Here is an 18,082-nt window from a genome sequence, read left to right on the forward strand (position 1 = left end):
GTTAGCATTCATTTCAAGAGGGCTAGAATATAAAAACAAGGATGTATGCTGAGAGCTTATAATGCACTAATGAGGCATCGCTTGGAGTATTGTGAGTAGTTTTGGGTCCCTTGTAAGAAAGGATGCTCTGGGATCTCATTGAAACCTATTAAATGTTGAAAAGCCTCGACAGAGTGGATGTGGTGAGAATATTTCCTGGAGTGGGAAAGTCTAGGTCCAGAGTGCACAGCCTCAGAATAGGGGAATGCCCATTTAGAATGGAGATGAAGAGGAAATTCTTTAGCCAGAGGGTGCTAAAACTGTGGAACTTGTTGCCACATGGCTATGGAGGCCGAGTCATTGAGAGTATTTAAGGCAGAGATTGATAGGATCTTGATAAGTCGGGACGTGAAAGGTTACGGGCAGAAGGCAGATGAATGGGGTTAAGAGGGAAATGGATCAGCCACGACAAAATGGTGGAGCAGACTTGATGGGTTGAATGGCCTAATCTGCTCCTATGTTTTATGGTCTTTTGGTCTTACTTCCTCCAGGACTGGGGTAACTATAAAAATGAAGCATCATTAAAACTAGACTATTCAGAACAAAAATTAATATCCATGTTTTCCATTACAAAGGTTAGTGGACATCTGGAATTAACTCTCCAAAAGCTGATGGATGCTCATTCAATTAAAACATTCTGACAGGTCAGCACAGATAAGATGAGAGTTAAGAGCCAGACTAGCCATGATTCAATAAAACAGGAGAACAAACTGAAGAGGTGGAACAATCTGTTCCCATTCCCTTTTTATTTGCAAAGCCATAAATTTTGGTTTTCTCCACTTATTCATTATTTTGCTTAACTTTTATGGAAACGTTACTTATTAATGGGTCCATGTTGGAGTGATAACAGCTATAATTCTATTTATTCCAGTATGGTATTGCATCTCAAGAATCATAAAACAATACAAATGGAGTTTTCACAAATCAAAGCCAATGTCTACCGTGGATTCCAGCTGCAAAGTCCTATGGTAGTTTTTAAGATTCTGATTGAATAATAGAAGATTAATGTCATTGGTCTAATTTTGTATAGTCTTAGATGCCTCCCTTATAAGATCTTACCTTTCAGAACTTGTAACATATTCGTTCAGAACACATGAAAACTTAATAATAAATTTTAAAAAATCATTATTTAAAAATATATTTCCAAAAGGGAAATAATTGTGTCATAACAGAGAAGGAAAACTGTTAGTGACTAAGGAAATACTTCCTTAAAATGAAAATGCCATTGGATTTCACACTAGGGGTAGAGAACATTTGGAACTATGTCTGAATATATATTCAATATTTATTGACACATATTTTGATCACTATTGATGAGGAAGAATGTTGCACCAGAACTTGGAGAGCTCATCCATAGAGGCAATATGGGTGGAGCTCCGAAATAACAAAGGTGCAAGTACCCTGATGGGATTATACTTATGACACCCCACTCCCTGCATAGCCACTGAGAGGTGGTGGAACAGATAAGCAGACAGATTATGGGAAGGCACAGAAATAACAGAGATGTCATAGTAGGTGACCTTACTGTCATGAGGGACTTTAGTAAAGAATTTATTTATTTAGAGATACAGCACAGAATAGGCCCTTCCAGTCACACCACCCAGCAACCTCCAATTTCACCCTAACCTAATCATGGAACAATTTACAATTTATCTAGAAACCATCTTTGGACTGTGGGAGGAAACTGGAGCACTCAAAGAAAATCCATGCATTCCACAGTGAGAACATACAAGCTCCTTACAGAGGATGCCAGGATTGAATTCTGAACTCTGAGGCTCCAAACTAGAACAGTGCCACCACGCCAATCGCTATGCTCCTTAGTGTGATAAAGTCCCCAGTTGTAGGTTGATTCGGAAGATAAAGATGCATGGGATCCAGGGTGAATTGCTAGTTTAGATTCAGAACTGGCTTGCCATATAAGATAGAAAGAAGAGTTGGAAGGCTATTATTCTGGCAGGAGATCTGTTCCACAAAGATTATTGCTGGGATATCTGTTGCTTGAGGCAGACAATGATTTGAATTAAAAAATTACTGGGTGGATTGGCAAGGTGACACCATGATTGGTAGAGTTCTGGGGGGTGGGAGGTGGGAGACTTGATCGAAGTTTGTTAAATTATGAGAGATACTAATTGGGTAAGACAGTCAGAATCTTTGTCCCAGGGTAGAAATGACAAAAAACCGAGGGCATGCTTTTAATGTTAGGCAGAAAGTTGAAATGCAATGTGAGGGTGCAAGTTTTTTTTTACAGAGGTGCTTGGAACGGGTGACCAAGGGTAGTAGAGGGGTTTCAGAGGGTTTTAGATAGACACATGAATATGAAGGGAATGAAGGGATATGGATGATGTAGAGGAGGAGGACGTTTAATATAAATTGGCATCCAGATCAGAACATCATGGCCTGTCCAGTTCTGTGCTGTTCAATATTCTATCAAATACATCAATTTTGATACCTGGTTAGTGCAGAAAGTGATATTGAGGTAAAATAAATTAGCATGGCCTCACTGAGTTGATGAGAAGCCATGACGGTTGAAATGAACTACTGCTGTTTCTGTTACATGTCTTCAGGTTCCAAGTATATTTTTATGAAGGCAATGCCCTTTAAATTTGTACACCAACAGTTTAACTTACTATACTGTTAGCAAAGGACTTTACATCAAAATACAATTGTCAGTTAAACACAGAGACATTAAAACATCTACAGGATCTTGCTCTTAGGTTACTGTCAGAATTATTAACCTCGGCTGTTAATACCTTTGCAGTCGAATGGGGAGAGGCACCTTTCGCCAGCAGCAACAGTGCCACCTTCTGGTTGTCATAGTGAGCAGCAACGTGAAGTGGGGTTAGGCCATTCTGTAAGAATTCAGCTTTGTTAATACGTGATGTTAACATCTACTGTAGTCTGTTAGTAAACTACAAATACAAAAAGGCGGTGCAAGAAAAAAAAAGACAGAAATGGAAAGATAGGAAATGAGCATATTTTTCAGCATGCTGATCAACCCATAGTTTTGCCTATAAAAGATCTGTACTATTAGTCATAGTCATAGTCATACTTTATTGATCCCGGGGGAAATTGGTTTACGTTACAGTTGCACCGTAAATAATAAATAGTAATAAAACCATAAGTAGTTAAATAGTAATATGTAAATTATGCCGGGAAATAAGTCCAGGACCAGCCTATTGGCTCAAGGTGTCTGACCCTCCAAGGGAGGAGTTGTAAAGTTTGATGGCCACAGGCAGGAATGACTTCCTATGACGCTCTGGGTTGCATCTCGGTGGAATGAGTCTCTGGCTGAATGTACTCTTGTGCCCAACCAGTACATTATCTAGTGGATGGGAGACATTGTCCAAGATGGCATGCAACTTGGACAGCATCCTCTTTTCAGACACCACCGTCAGAGAGACCAGTTCCATCCCCACAACCTCACTGGCCTTATGAATGAGTTTGTTGATTCTGTTGGTGTCTGCTACTCTCAGCCTACTGCCCCAGCACACAACAGCAAACATGATAGCACTGGCCACCACAGAGTCGTAGAACATCCTCAGCATCATCCGGCAGATGTTAAAGGACCTCAGTCTCCTCAGGAAATAGAGATGGCTCCGACCCTTCTTGTAGACAGTCTCAGTGTTCTTTGACCAGTCCAGTTTATTGTCAATTCATATCCCCAGGTATTTGTAATCCTCCACCATGTCCACACTGACCCCCTGGATAGAAACAGGGGTCACTGGTATCTTAGCTCTCCTCAGGTCTACCACCAGCTTCTCAGTCTTTTTCACATTAAGCTGCAGATAATTCTGCTCACACCATGTGACAAAGTTTCCTACCGTAGCCCTGTACTCAGCATCATCTCCCTTGCTGATGCATCCAACTATGGCAGAGTCATCAGAAAACTTCTGAAGATGACAAGACTCTGTGCAGTAGTTGAAGTCCAAGGTGTAAATGTTGAAGAGAAAGGGAGACAAGACAGTCCCCTGTGGAGCCCCAGTGCTGCAGATCTCTGAGCTTCCACTGTAATCCATGTGAAGTGAAAAAAATTCATAACTTACAGTTTATGCAATAAATTCTGATTTATTGATTTTGAAAGGCATTTTGATTTTCCTGGAGCAAAAACGCAAAAGGAAATGTAACTTACAGTATTCATGACCAACAAAAGAAGTTAAGAACTTCATTAGACAAAAAAGCAGCATGTATATCTGCCCCAGTAAAGCCTGAAAGATGAAGCTTTAGAATTCAGCCAAAATTGGTCCAAGATATTGATTAAGGAGATGAAAATAGAGTAAACTTGCAAAGAATGTAAGACCATAGAAGTGTAAAAAAAGATGAGTGAAGACAAGTTTTGGTCCCAGTGATTCACAAAATGGAGAAATAAATGAAAGTGCAAGTCTTCAAAAAATTTTCACAAAGAACTACTCATAAATGCTAGGGAACCAAGAATCCAGTGAAAAGAAGGAATTAAAGAAAATTAATATCTGGAAAAATAGAAGCTCTGGATATGTTTATAGGGTTGAAATGCAATTAAGTATGCAGGGCATCTGCATTCCAAAAGAATTAAAATGGATAGAAATGGAAATAGTGGATCTACTAATTTATATCTTCCATAATTCAATAAAATAAGCAAAGGTTCCTGCAGGTTGCAGAGTGGCAGATTTACCCATACTATTTAAATAAAGGAAGGTGAAAGAAAACTAAGAAATACAGATCTTAGATCAACATAGGGAAAATACTCTTGATATTATAAAGAATGTCATAACATATCATATAGAAAATCTATCAATGGGATTAGATAAAGTCAAGGAGTTTTTGGAAAAGGAAAGGTTTGACAAATCTAATAGGGTTTTATTGGCAGAATAGATAAAAGGGAACATATATATATGACTTTTAATTAAGTCCCATAGAAAAAATAGTGTGCAAAATTAAAGCAGATGAGCTAAAAAAAAAAATCACACCCTGATTGGATGAAGGATTGGTTGCCAGCAAGTTTTTACCCAGATGCCATTTGGTGACTGGTTGAGTAATGATGCCATCAGTACGTGGGTTTCAGCTGTTCAAAATCTATAATGCAAAATGAGATTTATCCCAGAATACCATGGGAAACAAGAGAGGAACACTGCTTCTGCCCTGACAGAGATTTTTGCATTTTTGTTAGCGAGGCTAGGTCGAGGAGATAGCCTTGTTTACGAAGGGCAGCAGGCATAAGTTACTGATGAACCTTAATGGTGATAGGGAAATTACTGGAGGAAATTCTAAGAGACAGGGTTCATGTACTTATAGAAAGGCATGTACTGATTAGTGATAGTCAGCGTGGCTCTGTGACCATACTATAGGAAGACTATGTGCAGAGGAGATCCACCAGGTACTGTCTGGTTGATTTTAGTTATGGGGAGAAATTGGAGAGGCTAGATTTGTTTTCCCTGAAGTAAATGAAGTTGAGGGATGACCCATAAAACCATAAGATATAGGAGCAGAATTATGCCACTCGGCCTATTGAGACAGCTCCACCATTTGATCACAGCTGATTTATTCTTCCTCTCAACCCGATTTTCCTGCCTTCTCCCTGTAACCTTTGATGCCCTCTCTAATCAAGAACCTATCAATCTCTACTTTAAATATTGCCTGCCAGGAACATATAAAATTATAAGATTCATGATTAAGGTAGATGGTCAAAATCTTTTCCTTATGGTAGGGGTATTAAAATAGGAGGACACAGGCTTGAAGTGAGAGAAAGGAGTTTTAATGGGGATTTGGCTGAGATTTTTTTGAAAATACAGAAAGTATCAATACCTTGAATGCACTGTTAAAAGAGATGGTGGATTCAGATATAATCACTGTTTGTATATCGCATTTAGATAGACATTTAAGTGGGCAAGGAACAGGAAGATCTAATTCAAATGTTGATAAAATGGTATGAAACAGCCATTCAATAGCTTTCAATGAGGTCACTCCTTATTCTTCTGAATTCTAGTGAATACAGGCCCAGAGCCATCAAATGCTCTTCATATGACAAGCTATTCAATCCTGGAATCATTTCCATGAACACCATTTGAACCTTCTCCAGTTTCAGCACATCTCTTCTTAGATAAGGGTCCCAAGACTGCTAACAATACTCAAAGTAAGGCCTCAGCAGTACTTCATAAAGTCGCAATATTGCATTAGGACTCTTTGGAACTCCTGAAGAAGGGTCTCGGCCCATTGACTGTTTACTCTTTTCCACAAATGCTGCCTGGTCTGCTAAGTTCCTCCAGCATTTTGTGTGCATTGCTTTGGATTTCTAGCATCTGCAGATTTTCGTGTGTTTAAAAAAATCTAATGGAACTTGACAGGGTGGTTACAGGGAAGATGTTTCCCTTGGATTTGGGGGAGAAAAATCTAAAACTGCATGTCTCAGTCTTAAGGTAAAAGGTAAGATATATAGGACAGAGAAAGTTTTTCATTCATTGGTGACCTTGTGGAATTATCTAACACAGAAGGCTGTGGAAGTCTGCTGAATATATTTAAAAAGGTGCTAAGATTTCAGACACACAGAGATATCAAGGCAGTAATGAGTTGAAGAATCAGCCAGGATCATACAAAAAGGCAGCAGAGTTCAAGTGCTGAATGGTCTCTACACATTCCTAGGTATTTGTTTCAATGTTATCTATTTCCTATAGGCAAAAAATAGACAAAGAAAATCATGGCCATCCAAGCCTACTAGCTTTCTTCTGCTGAGTTAGTGTCAGCAATAAAAAAAAATGCAAGCACTTGCCCTTTAAAGGGATTTTCCTGTCCTGCACTTCAACTGAGGAACCTCAAGAGTCAAATATGAAGGATTGTTGTTGTGGCTTTGTACTTCATGTGCTGAGGTTGAGGTGTCACTGACAGAATATATACTCAGGCATTCCATTTTTACACCATACCCATCCTGTTTATTCAATGATAAATGATAACAATAAGTTAGCCATTGTTTATGTTGGTTCTGAGGAGATAAATTATATAACATGAAAGTACATTTTCAATCTGGAAGTGCCTGGTCATGTTGCAAGTAAATTGTAGACTGTTTTGGTATCCTCACCTCCTATGGTACCTAGGAGGCACCAAGCTGGTGCTTCTCAAATGTAAGAGAATCAAGTGATCAACAGAAAACCTAGCAATTAATTTTTCTTCATATTTGCAAAAATCTCTCACTTGATGGGAGGAACATGAAGGTCCGCATTGAAGTATAAGCAGAAGATTTTAACAATGTTGGAACCTTTTAAAAAACAACTCATCATCTTATGGTGGAGAAGAATCCTGAAACAACCAGAGGAACAAACTCAGGCAGTCAAAATTTTAAAAGAGTGCATTACCAAGAAAGGGCAGGTCCTTGTGTTTCATGTACAAATCCAGAAAGAAGCTAAGAAGAGAGCATTATTTTAAGTTTGGAAAACTACACCCTAAAAGTGAGTTGAGAGGAGAAGGGAGAAATGACCATGCAGGTAATATTTTAACATGCAAAACAGATGATATGGACAAGGCTCAGGAAAATTAGACCCAATGGCAATGATATTAAATACTTCATATATACAGGCATGTTGGCAGTGAACATTTTTTTTCAGTGGCCTTAAAGATCATGGATTTTGTAATGTTTTATGCATAAGCCAGTAAGATTCTGAATCTTTCAAACATCAGTGCAGATTATTTTCATGATCCGAAATGTTGCAGGTCAGAATTGTGCAAGTTTCATCTTCTCATTACAGATAAAACAAACCCACATGCAAATTCCAAGCTGAAGTTTTAAATTCCTCTCTTAACTTGCCTTGCCCGCAGAATCTGGAGAAGCCGAGCGCTGCAGGAGGAGTTTTGCCACGTCTAGGCTCCCATACTTAGCAGCTACATGTAGTGGGGTAAATCCCTTCTGCAATAGGAGACAGAGGAAACAAAACTGCTACTTAGTGAGGAGGCATTCTTGGAATACAACATAAATAATGAACAGGGATAAGAGTGCATTGTATTAGGACAAAGGAAAAAGTAGGTGAGGTTAAACAATGATACAATACTGGTAGTTTATCCATAAATGAGACATTTGTCAGCAATATTTCAGGATAATATGCAATGAGGAAAATTGCAATATAATTCCTTGAATAACTTGCAACATTAACCATCTGAAACAGAAAAGGTGCTGAACTGCCATCCATTTTCTAAATGAACATTGAACCCATGAACACTACCCTCACTAATTTTTTATTTCTTTTTTTTATGCACTACTTATTTTAACTTATCCATTTAATAGACATATATATATTTACTGTAATTCTGTTCTTTTCTCTATACTTATTTATCATGTGCTACATTGTACTGCTGCCATAACGTTAACAAATTTCACAACATATGGCGGTGACACTAAACCTGATTCTGATTCTGAACATCTGCAGCTGTGTGATATGCCAACAGATGGATAGCTTTCACTTCTCACACAGGCTGCCTTGAAATCATACCAAATGTCACAATACATGTAAATATGAGAAATGTCACAGCCTGCTTGATTACTAATTTAATTGGATGGGCACAATATTGTAGGCTGAAGGGACTGTTCCTGATCTAATCAAGAGCCCCCTGTAACTTTTGATAACCTTTGTTCAGTATACCATCTATTGCAGTGTCATACAGATTTACTAACCATGCCTTTTAATCCTTATCCAAATTGTTGATAGAGAATGAGCCCAGAACCAAACCCTGAGGCATACCATTAGTCATGGGCCTTCAGACTGAGAACAACCTTCCATCAACCCATTCTCATTTCTACCATAAAACCAAATAGAAACATTGAAACACAGAAAACCTACAGCACAGTACAGGCCCTTTGGCCCAAAAAGTTGTGCTGAACATGTCCCTAACTTAGAAATTACTAGGCTTACCTATAGCCCTCTATTTTGCTAAGCTCCACGTACCTATCCAAAAGTCTCTGAAAAGATCCTATCGTATCTGCCTCCACCACTGTTGCCAGCAGCCCATTCCACGCACTCACCACTCTCTGAGTAAAAAACTTACTCCTGACATCTCCTCTGTACCTACTCCCCAGCATCTGAAACTTGTATCCTCTTGTGGCAACCAAGGACTAATTCCGCTAGACGGAGGATAGTGGTGGTAGAGGGGAACTGGTTAGGTCTTCTATATATTGGCGAGATCCGACGCAGACTGGGAGACCCTTTCACTGAACACCTACGCTCTGTCCGCCAGAGAAAGCAGGATCTCCCAGTGGCCACACATTTTAATTCCACGTCCCATTCCCATTCTGATATGTCTATCCACAGCCTCCTCTACCGTGAAGATGAAGCCACACTCAGGTTGGAGGAACAACACCTTATATTCCGTCTGGGTAGCCTCCAACCTGATGGCATGAACATCGACTTCTCTAACTTCCATTAATGCCCCTCCTCCCCTTTGTACACCATCCCTTATATATTTATTATTATTATTTTTCTTCCCCCCCCTTTTTTCCCTCTTTTTTTCTTCCTCTGTCTCTCTCACTATAGCTCCTTGCCCATCCTCTAGGTCGCCCTCCCCACCACCTTTCTTTCTCCTGAGGCTTCCGGTCCCATGATCTTCGCTCTTCTCCAGCCTGGTATCCCTTCTGCCAATCAACTTTCCAGCTCTTAGCTCCATCCCTCCCCTTCCGGTTTTCTCCTATCGTTTCGGATCTCCCCCTCCCCCTCTCAAATCTCTTACTATCTCTTCTTTCAGTTAGTCCTGATGAAGGGTCTCAGCTCGAAATGTCGACTGCACCTCTTCCTAGAGATGCTGCCTGGCCTGCTGCGTTCACCAGCATTTTTTGTGTGTGTTGCCTGTCTTAGATCAGTTAGGATCACTACTTTATAGTAACTGAGTCTGTTTGTAGGCCTCCTTGCTCGCACATGCTTTTTCAGTTCTGCCCACAAATTTTCTATCGGATTGAGGTCAGAAAATGATGTCAAGTCTGGTTCATCCTTGGGAACAATTTTGAAACGTCTGAAGGTACCACATTCATCTGTACAAACAATAACACACAAGTATAAACACCATGGGACCACGCAGCCGTCATACCGCTCAGGAAGGAGACGCATTCTGTCTCCTAGAGATGAACGTACTTTGGCACAAAAAGTGCAAATCAATCCCAAAACAACAGCAAAGGACCTTGTGAAGATGCTGGAGGAAACAGGAAGACAAGTATCTACAAATGTATATCCAAAGTAAAATGAGTCCTATATTGACATAACCTGAAAGGCTGCTCAGAAGGAAGATGCCACTGCTCCAAAACCACCATAAAAAAGCCAGACTACAGTTTGCAAGTGCACATGGGGACAAAGATCTTACTTTCTGGAGAAATGTCCTCTGGTCTGATGAAACAAAAATTGAACTGTCTGACCATAATAACCATCATTCTGTTTGGAGGAAAAAGGGTGAGGCTTGCAAGCCGAAGAACACCATCCCAACCGTGAAGCATGGGGGTGGCAGCATCATGTTGTAAGGGTGCATAGCTGCAGGAGGGACTAGTGCACTTCACAAAATAGATGGCATCATGAGGAAGGAAAATTATGTGGATATATTGAAGCAACGTCTCAAGGTATCAGCCAGGAAGTTAAAGCTCGGTCGCAAATGGGTCTTCCAAATGGACAATGACCCCAAGCATACCTTCAAAGTTGCGGCAAAATTGCTTAAGGACAACAAAGTCAAGGTATTGAAGTGGCTATCATAAAGCCCTGACCTCAATCCGATAGAAAATTTGTGTGCAGAACTGAAAAAGCGTGTGCAAGCAAGGAGGCCTACAAACCTGACTCAGTTACACCAGTTCTGCCTGGAGGAATGGAACAAAATTCCAGCAACTTATTGTGAGAAGCTTCTGGAAGGCTACCCAAAACGTTTGACCCAAGTTAAACAATTTAAAGGCAATGCTACCAAATACTAATAAAGTGTACGTAAACTTCTGACCCACTGGGAAAGTGATGAAAGAAATAAAAGCTGAAATGAATCATTCTCTCCACTATTATTCTGTCATTTCACATTCTTAAAATAAAGTAGTGATCCTAACTGCCAGGGAATGTTTTCTAGGATTAAATGTCAGGAATTGCGAAAAACTGAGTTTAAATGTATTTGGCGAAGGTGTATGTAAACGTCTGACTTCAACTGTTGCTGCAACATTACCACTTAGCTCCTAAATTCAATTCCACGATTGATAAAGGCGAACACACAGAGTTAACCTGCGCAGCTGCTTTGAGTGTCCTATGGACTTGGACCCCAAGATCCCTCTGATCCTCCACGCTGCCAAGAGTCTTACCAATAATACTATATTCTGCCATCATATTTGACCGACCAAAATGAACCACTTCACACTTATCTGGGTTGAACACCATCTGCCACTTCTCAGCCCAGTTTTGCATCCTATCAATGTCCCGCTGTAATCTCTGACAGCCCTACACACTATCCACAACACCTCCAACCTTTGTGCCATCAGCAAACTTACTAACCCATCCCTCCACTTCCTCATCCAGGTCATTTATAAAAAACACGAAGAGTAAGGGTCCTAGAACAGATCCCTGAGGCACACCACTGGTCACCGACCTCCATGCAAAATATGACCCATCTACAACCACTCTTTGCCTTCTGTGGGCAAGCCAGTTGTCGGTCCACAAGGCAATGTCCCCTCGGATCCATGCCTCCTTACTTTCTCAATAAGCCTTGCATGGGGTACCTTATCAAATGCCTTGCTGAAATCCATATACACTACATCTACTACTCTTCCTTTATCAATGTGTTTAGTCACATCCTCAAAAAATTCAATCAGGCTCGTAAGGCACGACCTGCCCTTGACAAAGCCATGCTGAATATTCCTAATCAAAGTATACATCTCCAAATGTTCATAAATCCTGCCTCTCAGAATCTTCTCCATCAACTTACCAACCACTGAAGTAAGACTCACTGGTCTATAATTTCCTGGGCTATCTGTACTCCCTTTCTTGAATAAAGGAACAACATCCGCAACCCTCCGATCCTCCGGAACCTCTCCCGTCCCCATTGATGATGCAAACATCATCGCCAGAGGCTCAGCAACCTCCTCCCTCGCCTCCCACAGTAGCCTGGGGTACATCTCATCCGGTCCCGACGACTTATCCAACTTGATGCTTTCCAAAAGCTCCAGCACATCCTCATTCTTAATATCTACATGTTCAAGCTTTTCAGTCTGCTGCAAGTCATCACTACAATCACTAAGATTGTTTTCCATAGTGAATACTGAAGTAATGTGTTCATTAAGTACCTCTGCTATTTCCTCTGGTTCCATACACACTTTCCCACTGTCACACTTGAAAGGTCCTATTCTTTCAGGTCTTATCCTCTTGCTCTTCACATACTTGTAGAATGCCTTGGGGTTTTCCTTAATCCTGCCCACCAAGGCCTTTTCATGGCCCCTTCTGGCTCTCCTAATTTCCTTCATAAACTCCTTCCTATTAGCCTTATAATCTTCTAGATCTCTAACATTACCTAGCTTTTTGAACCTTTTGTAAGCTTTTCTTTTCTTCTTGACTAATTTACTACAGCCTTGTACACCACGGTTCCTGTACCCTACCATAACTTCCCTGTCTCATTGGAATGTACCTATGCAGAACTCCACACAAATATCCCCTGAACATTTGCCACATTTCTTCCGTACTTTTCCCTGAGAAATCTGTTTCCAATTTAAGCTTCCAATTTCCTGCCCGATAGACTCATAATTCCCCTTACTCCAATTTAAAGCTTTTCTAACTTGTCTGTTCCTATCTCTCTCCAGTGCTATTGTAAAGGAGATAGAATTATGATTACTATCTCCAAAATGCTCTCCCAACTGAGAGATCTGACATCTGACAAGGTTCTTTTCTCAATACCAGATCAAGTATATCCCCTCCTCTTGTAGGCTTATCTACATATTGTGTCAAGAAACCTTCCTGAACACACCTACCAAACTCCACCCCATCTAAACCCCTTGCTCTAGGGAGATGACAATCGATATTTGGGAAATTAAAATCTCCCATCACGACAACTCTGTTATTATTACACCTTTCCAGGATCTGTTTCCCGATCTGCTCCTCGATATCCCTGTTACTATTGGGCGGCCTATAAAAAACACCCAGTAAAGTTATTGACCCCTTCCTGTTCTTAACCTCCACCCACAGAGACTCCGTAGAGAATCCCTCCATGGCGTCCACCTTTTCTGCAGCTGTGACACTATCTCTGATCAACAGTGCCACGCGCCCACCTCTTTTGCCTTCCTCCCTGTCCTTTCTGAAACATCTAAAGCTGGGCACTTGAAGTAACCATTCCTGTCCCTGAGCCATCCAAGTCTCTGTAATGGCCACAACATCATATCTGCAAGTACTGATCCACGCTCTAAGCTCATCTGCTTTGTTCACAACACTCCTTGCGTTAAAACATCAAACTGTCAGTCTGAGCGCATCCCTTCTCTATCAGCTGCCTATCCTCCCTCTGGCACTGTCTACAAGCTTTCTCTATTTGCGAGCTAACCTCCTCTTCCCCAGTCTCTTCAGTTTGGTTCCCACCCCCAACAATTCTAGTTTAAACTCTCCCCTGTAGCCTTAGCAAACCTCCCCGCCAGGATATTGGTCCCCCTGGGATTCAAGTGCAACCCGTCCTTTTTATTTGTATCCACTTAGCCAGTTCTCCTTGGATTCCATGCAATCTAACTTTCCAGAACATTGTCAAAAGTTTACTGAAGTCCACATGAACCATGTCCACTGCACTGCCTTCATTAATTTTCTTGGCCACTTCGTCAAGAAACACAGCCAACTTCGTACAACAGATCTCCCATGAGAAAGCCATGTTGACCACCCCTAATTAAACCCTGTCTCTCTATATGTACTTATTCAGAATCTTCTCCAATAACTTATCTTCCATACCTGTTAGACTTACTGGTTTATAGTTCCTATTTTTTGTCACTCTTCTTATAGAAAAGCTCCAGTTTCACTACTGTACAGTCCACCGGCACCTCATCCGTGGCTAACAATAATGCAAACATCTCAGCCAGAATGACACAGGATCAGAAGAAGCTGCTAAATATTGTAAACTCAAGCAGCTTTATCATTGGCACCGGCCTCTTAGCATCTAGGACACCTTCAAAAGGCAATGCCTCAAAAAGACAGCATCTATCATTAAGGACCACCGCCCAGTGCCCACCGCCCCCCCCCCCCCAATCAGCCAGAACATGCCCTCTTCTCATTGCTACCATCATGGAGGAGGTAGGAGGTACAGGAGCCTGAACACACACACTCAGTCTTTCAAGAATAGCTTCTTCCCCTTCACCATCAGATTTCTGTATGGACAATGGACTCATGAACTATTTTTACCCTCTCATTTTGCACTACTTATTTAGTTTTTTAAATATCTACTTCTTGCAATTTATTGTTCTTCTATTATGTATTGCAATGTACTGCTGCTGCAAAAAAAAACTCACAACATACTCTAGTGATATTAAACCTGTAGGAGCTGTTTTCTGTTTTCTGTGAGGATTCTGAGGGATATGTACATCTAGAGAGACAGGGTTTAATTAAGGAGAGTCAACATGGCTTTCTCATGTCTTATGAAGTTGATTGAGTTTCTTGATGAAGTGGCCAAGAACATGAAAGAAGTTGTTTTCTGTTTGTCTGCATTGTATTTTGTATTGTGCATTAATTATGGGTAATTTGTCACTTGAGTTGGGGTGGCAGAAGTGAAGTATATAGTTACGTATTTAGGTTTGGCCTTTAAGTTCAGTTTAGTCTCATTGTTAGTTTTAGGAAACCAGGGAATTATTTTTTTGTTGATTGTTAATTTCTCTAGAACACTAATTGGAACACATAAGTATGCTAAGATTGTTAATCTCTCAACTGCTACTGTTTAGTACCACAAACTTCATTATTTCATCATTATTTAAAGATGGCGCCGGTAACTGGCGACCTTGCGCGTGCTCTCCCGAGCAGACTGCCCTCTCCACTATCCTATACCCGAGAAACCCTTCTAAACCTCCAATCTAGCAAGATCAAGATCAACAACACCCTGGCGAAGCTACTGACCCAGTTGGAGACCACCGCGCCAGAACTGCTTCTTAAACTCCAGACCGCACCTGGACCCGACCAGTGAGGCCCACCACGTTCCCAGAGACCCACGGTCTGCTACCGTGCCGGAGCGCTTGGAGACACGGCCCATTCCGACCAGCACCTCTCTGGAGCAGACGACCACACAGAAGTGACGGCGGAGACCTCAAGGTGCCCCAGATGCTTCCCTGGAGCGACCACCGTAAAGCCCCGGGGGTGGTGGCCATCCACAGCTGCCGGAAGTGAGGCCTCCGCCGCAGACCTCGGAAAACGAGCCCGAGGCTCGGCTGGAACGGAGGCCTCCGTGACCGTGACTTGGCTTGAGGACTTCTTTCAGCCAGGAGCCCAGCCATCTGGGATTAAGTGTCGGCTTCAGGGCCCGACCCAATCAACAGCCCGGGCCCCGGCAGCTGGAAGTGGCAGCGGAGCCTCCCCCGTTACTCGGCCCGACCCGGAGCATCCGATGACGCGACCAGCTGATCGATCCTCGCGGGACGCATCAACCTACCTCAAAGAGCTGACAACAACACACTGCATCGATGGAAACCTGGAAAGACGCACTATTTACCGAGGAAGCGTGGGAAAAGAGCTGGGCTGCTGGTCAGATTGAAGCTGAGGGGCTTCAGAGTCCCAATGCCCACCATCCTACTAGTTAATGTGCAAGCCATTGAGAACAAGGTGGATGATCTTAAAGGGAGACTCATCTACTGCAGGGAGATGCAGAACTGCTGTGTATTCTGTTTCACCGAGACCTGGCTCTCCCCTGCTACCCCCCGACTGTGCCATCCGACTGGAGAGATTTTCGATCCATCGGATGTACCGCATGGCGTCTTTGGGCAAGACAAGGGGAGGTGGTGTCTGCCTACTGATCAACACTTTGTGGTGCTCGGACACAGTGGCACTGACAAGCTCCTGCAGCCCGGACCTGGAACACCTGTCGGTGAAGTGTCGTCCCTAGTATCTGCCACGGGAATTCACCTCGGTCATACCAACAGCGGTCTACATTGTGATTCCCCTTCTCCCCTTCCCCCACTACCACTCTGCAACTCCGTCTCCCTCAGATCCCACCGTCAGCTCCTGGGCCCTCAGAGGCTCCATCTTCCTCTCACCCCAACCCTACCCTCTCCACTGACACCCTCAGCCTCCACCCTCCTGCCTCTGATCCCAGCTCTCATCCGTGCCGGGTCTTTACCATCCCCTCCGACCTTCAACTGTCTGAGGCAGAACGCTCTGTCCTCAGTAAGGGCCTCACCTTTGTCCCCCTTCGCCCACACCTCAGCGAGTTCCGTGTTCGCCATGACGCGGAACTGTTCTTCCGCCGTCTCCGTCTCCGAGCCTACTTCTTCGGCAAGGACTCTTCCACCCCCACCGATGACCCCTTCTCCCGTCTTCAACCCTCCTCCTCTTCATGGACACCCCACTCTGGTCTTCTGCCTGCTCTGGATCTCTTTATTACTAACTGCCAACGGGACATCAACTGTCTCGACTTCACCGCACCTTGTTCCCATTCCAACCTTACTCCTTCTGAACGCTCTGCTCTCCACTTCCTCCGCACTAATCCTAACCTTACGATTAAACCCGCCGATAAGGGGGGTGCTGTTGTAGTCTGGCGTACTGACCTCTACCTTGCCGAGGCACAGCGACAACTTGCGGATACCTCCTCTTACTTACCCCTCGGTCGTGACCCCACTAAGGACCACCAGGCCATTGTCTCCCACAACATCACCGACTTTATCCACTCAGGGGATTTCCAATCCACTGCTACCAACCTTATGGTTCCCACACTTCCCACTTCCTGTTTCTACCTCCTACCCAAGATCCACAAACCTGCCTGTCCTGGCAGACCTATTGTCTCAGCTTGCTCCTGCCCCACCGAACTCGTTTCTGCATACCTTGACACAGTTTTATCCCCCCTTGTTCAATCCCTCCCTACCTATGTTCGTAACACTTCTCACGCTCTTAAACTTTTCAATGATTTTAAGTTCCCTGGCCCCCACCGCTTTATTTTCACCATGGATGTCCAGTCCCTATATACTTCCATCCCCCATCAGGAAGGTCTCAAAGCTCTACGCTTCTTTTTGGATTCCAGACCTAATCAGTTCCCCTCTACCACCACTCTGCTCCGTCTAGCAGAATTAGTCCTTACTCTTAATAATTTCTCCTTTGGCTCCTCCCACTTCCTCCAAACTAAAGGTGTAGCTATGGGCACCTGTATGGGTCCTAGCTATGCCTGCCTTTTTGTTGGCTTTGTGGAACAATCTATGTTCCAAATCTATTCTGGTATCTGTCCCCTACGTTTCCTTCGCTACATCGACAATTACATTGGTGCTGCTTCCTGCACGCATGCTGAGCTAGTTGACTTCATTAACTTCGCCTCCAACTTTCACCCTGCCCTCAAGTTTACCTGGTCCATTTCCGACATCTCTCTCCCCTTTCTAGATCTTTCTGTCTCTATCTCTGGAGACAACTTATCTACTGATGCCTACTATAAGCCTACTGACTCTCACAGCTATCTGGACTATTCCTCTTCTCACCCTGTCTCTTGCAAAAATGCCATCCCCTTCTCGCAATTCCTCCGTCTCCGCTGCATCTGCTCTCAGGATGAGGCTTTTCATTCTAGGACGAGGGAGATGTCCTCCTTTTTTAAAGAAAGGGGCTTCCCTTCCTCCACCATCAACTCTGCTCTCAAATGCATCTCCCCCATTTCACACACATCTGCTCTTACTCCATCCTCCCGCCATCCCACTGGAATAGGGTTCCCCTGGTCCTCACCTACTACCCCACTAGCCTCCGGGTCCAACATATTATTCTCCATAACTTCCGCCAGCTCCAACAGGATCCCACCACTAAGCACATCTTTCCCACCCCCTCCCTGCTTTCCACAGGGATCGCTCCCTTGTCCATTCGTGCACCCCATCCCTCCCCACTGATCTCCCTCCTGGTACTTATCCTTGTAAGCGGAACAAGTGCTACACGTGCCCTTACACTTCCTCCCT

General features: G+C 43.0%; 1 protein-coding gene across 4 annotated transcripts in view; it reads right to left on the reverse strand.

Moving 5' to 3' along the window:
• ank2b (ankyrin 2b, neuronal) overlaps nt 1-18,082 on the reverse strand; it is an 859,694-nt gene that overhangs the window by 278,040 nt on the left and 563,572 nt on the right. For 3 of the 4 annotated variants that reach the window (XM_072253201.1, XM_072253200.1, XM_072253199.1), the window contains one exon: nt 7,808-7,906. In XM_072253201.1, the coding sequence (XP_072109302.1) occupies nt 7,808-7,906 (99 nt within the window). Of the gene's footprint in view, nt 1-2,789; nt 2,889-7,807; nt 7,907-18,082 lie in introns of all 4 variants that reach the window. The other variant, XM_072253198.1, reaches the window with a different exon arrangement.

The sequence above is a fragment of the Mobula birostris genome, chromosome 3, assembly GCF_030028105.1.
Source record: "Mobula birostris isolate sMobBir1 chromosome 3, sMobBir1.hap1, whole genome shotgun sequence".
Classification (NCBI taxonomy): domain Eukaryota; kingdom Metazoa; phylum Chordata; class Chondrichthyes; order Myliobatiformes; family Myliobatidae; genus Mobula; species Mobula birostris.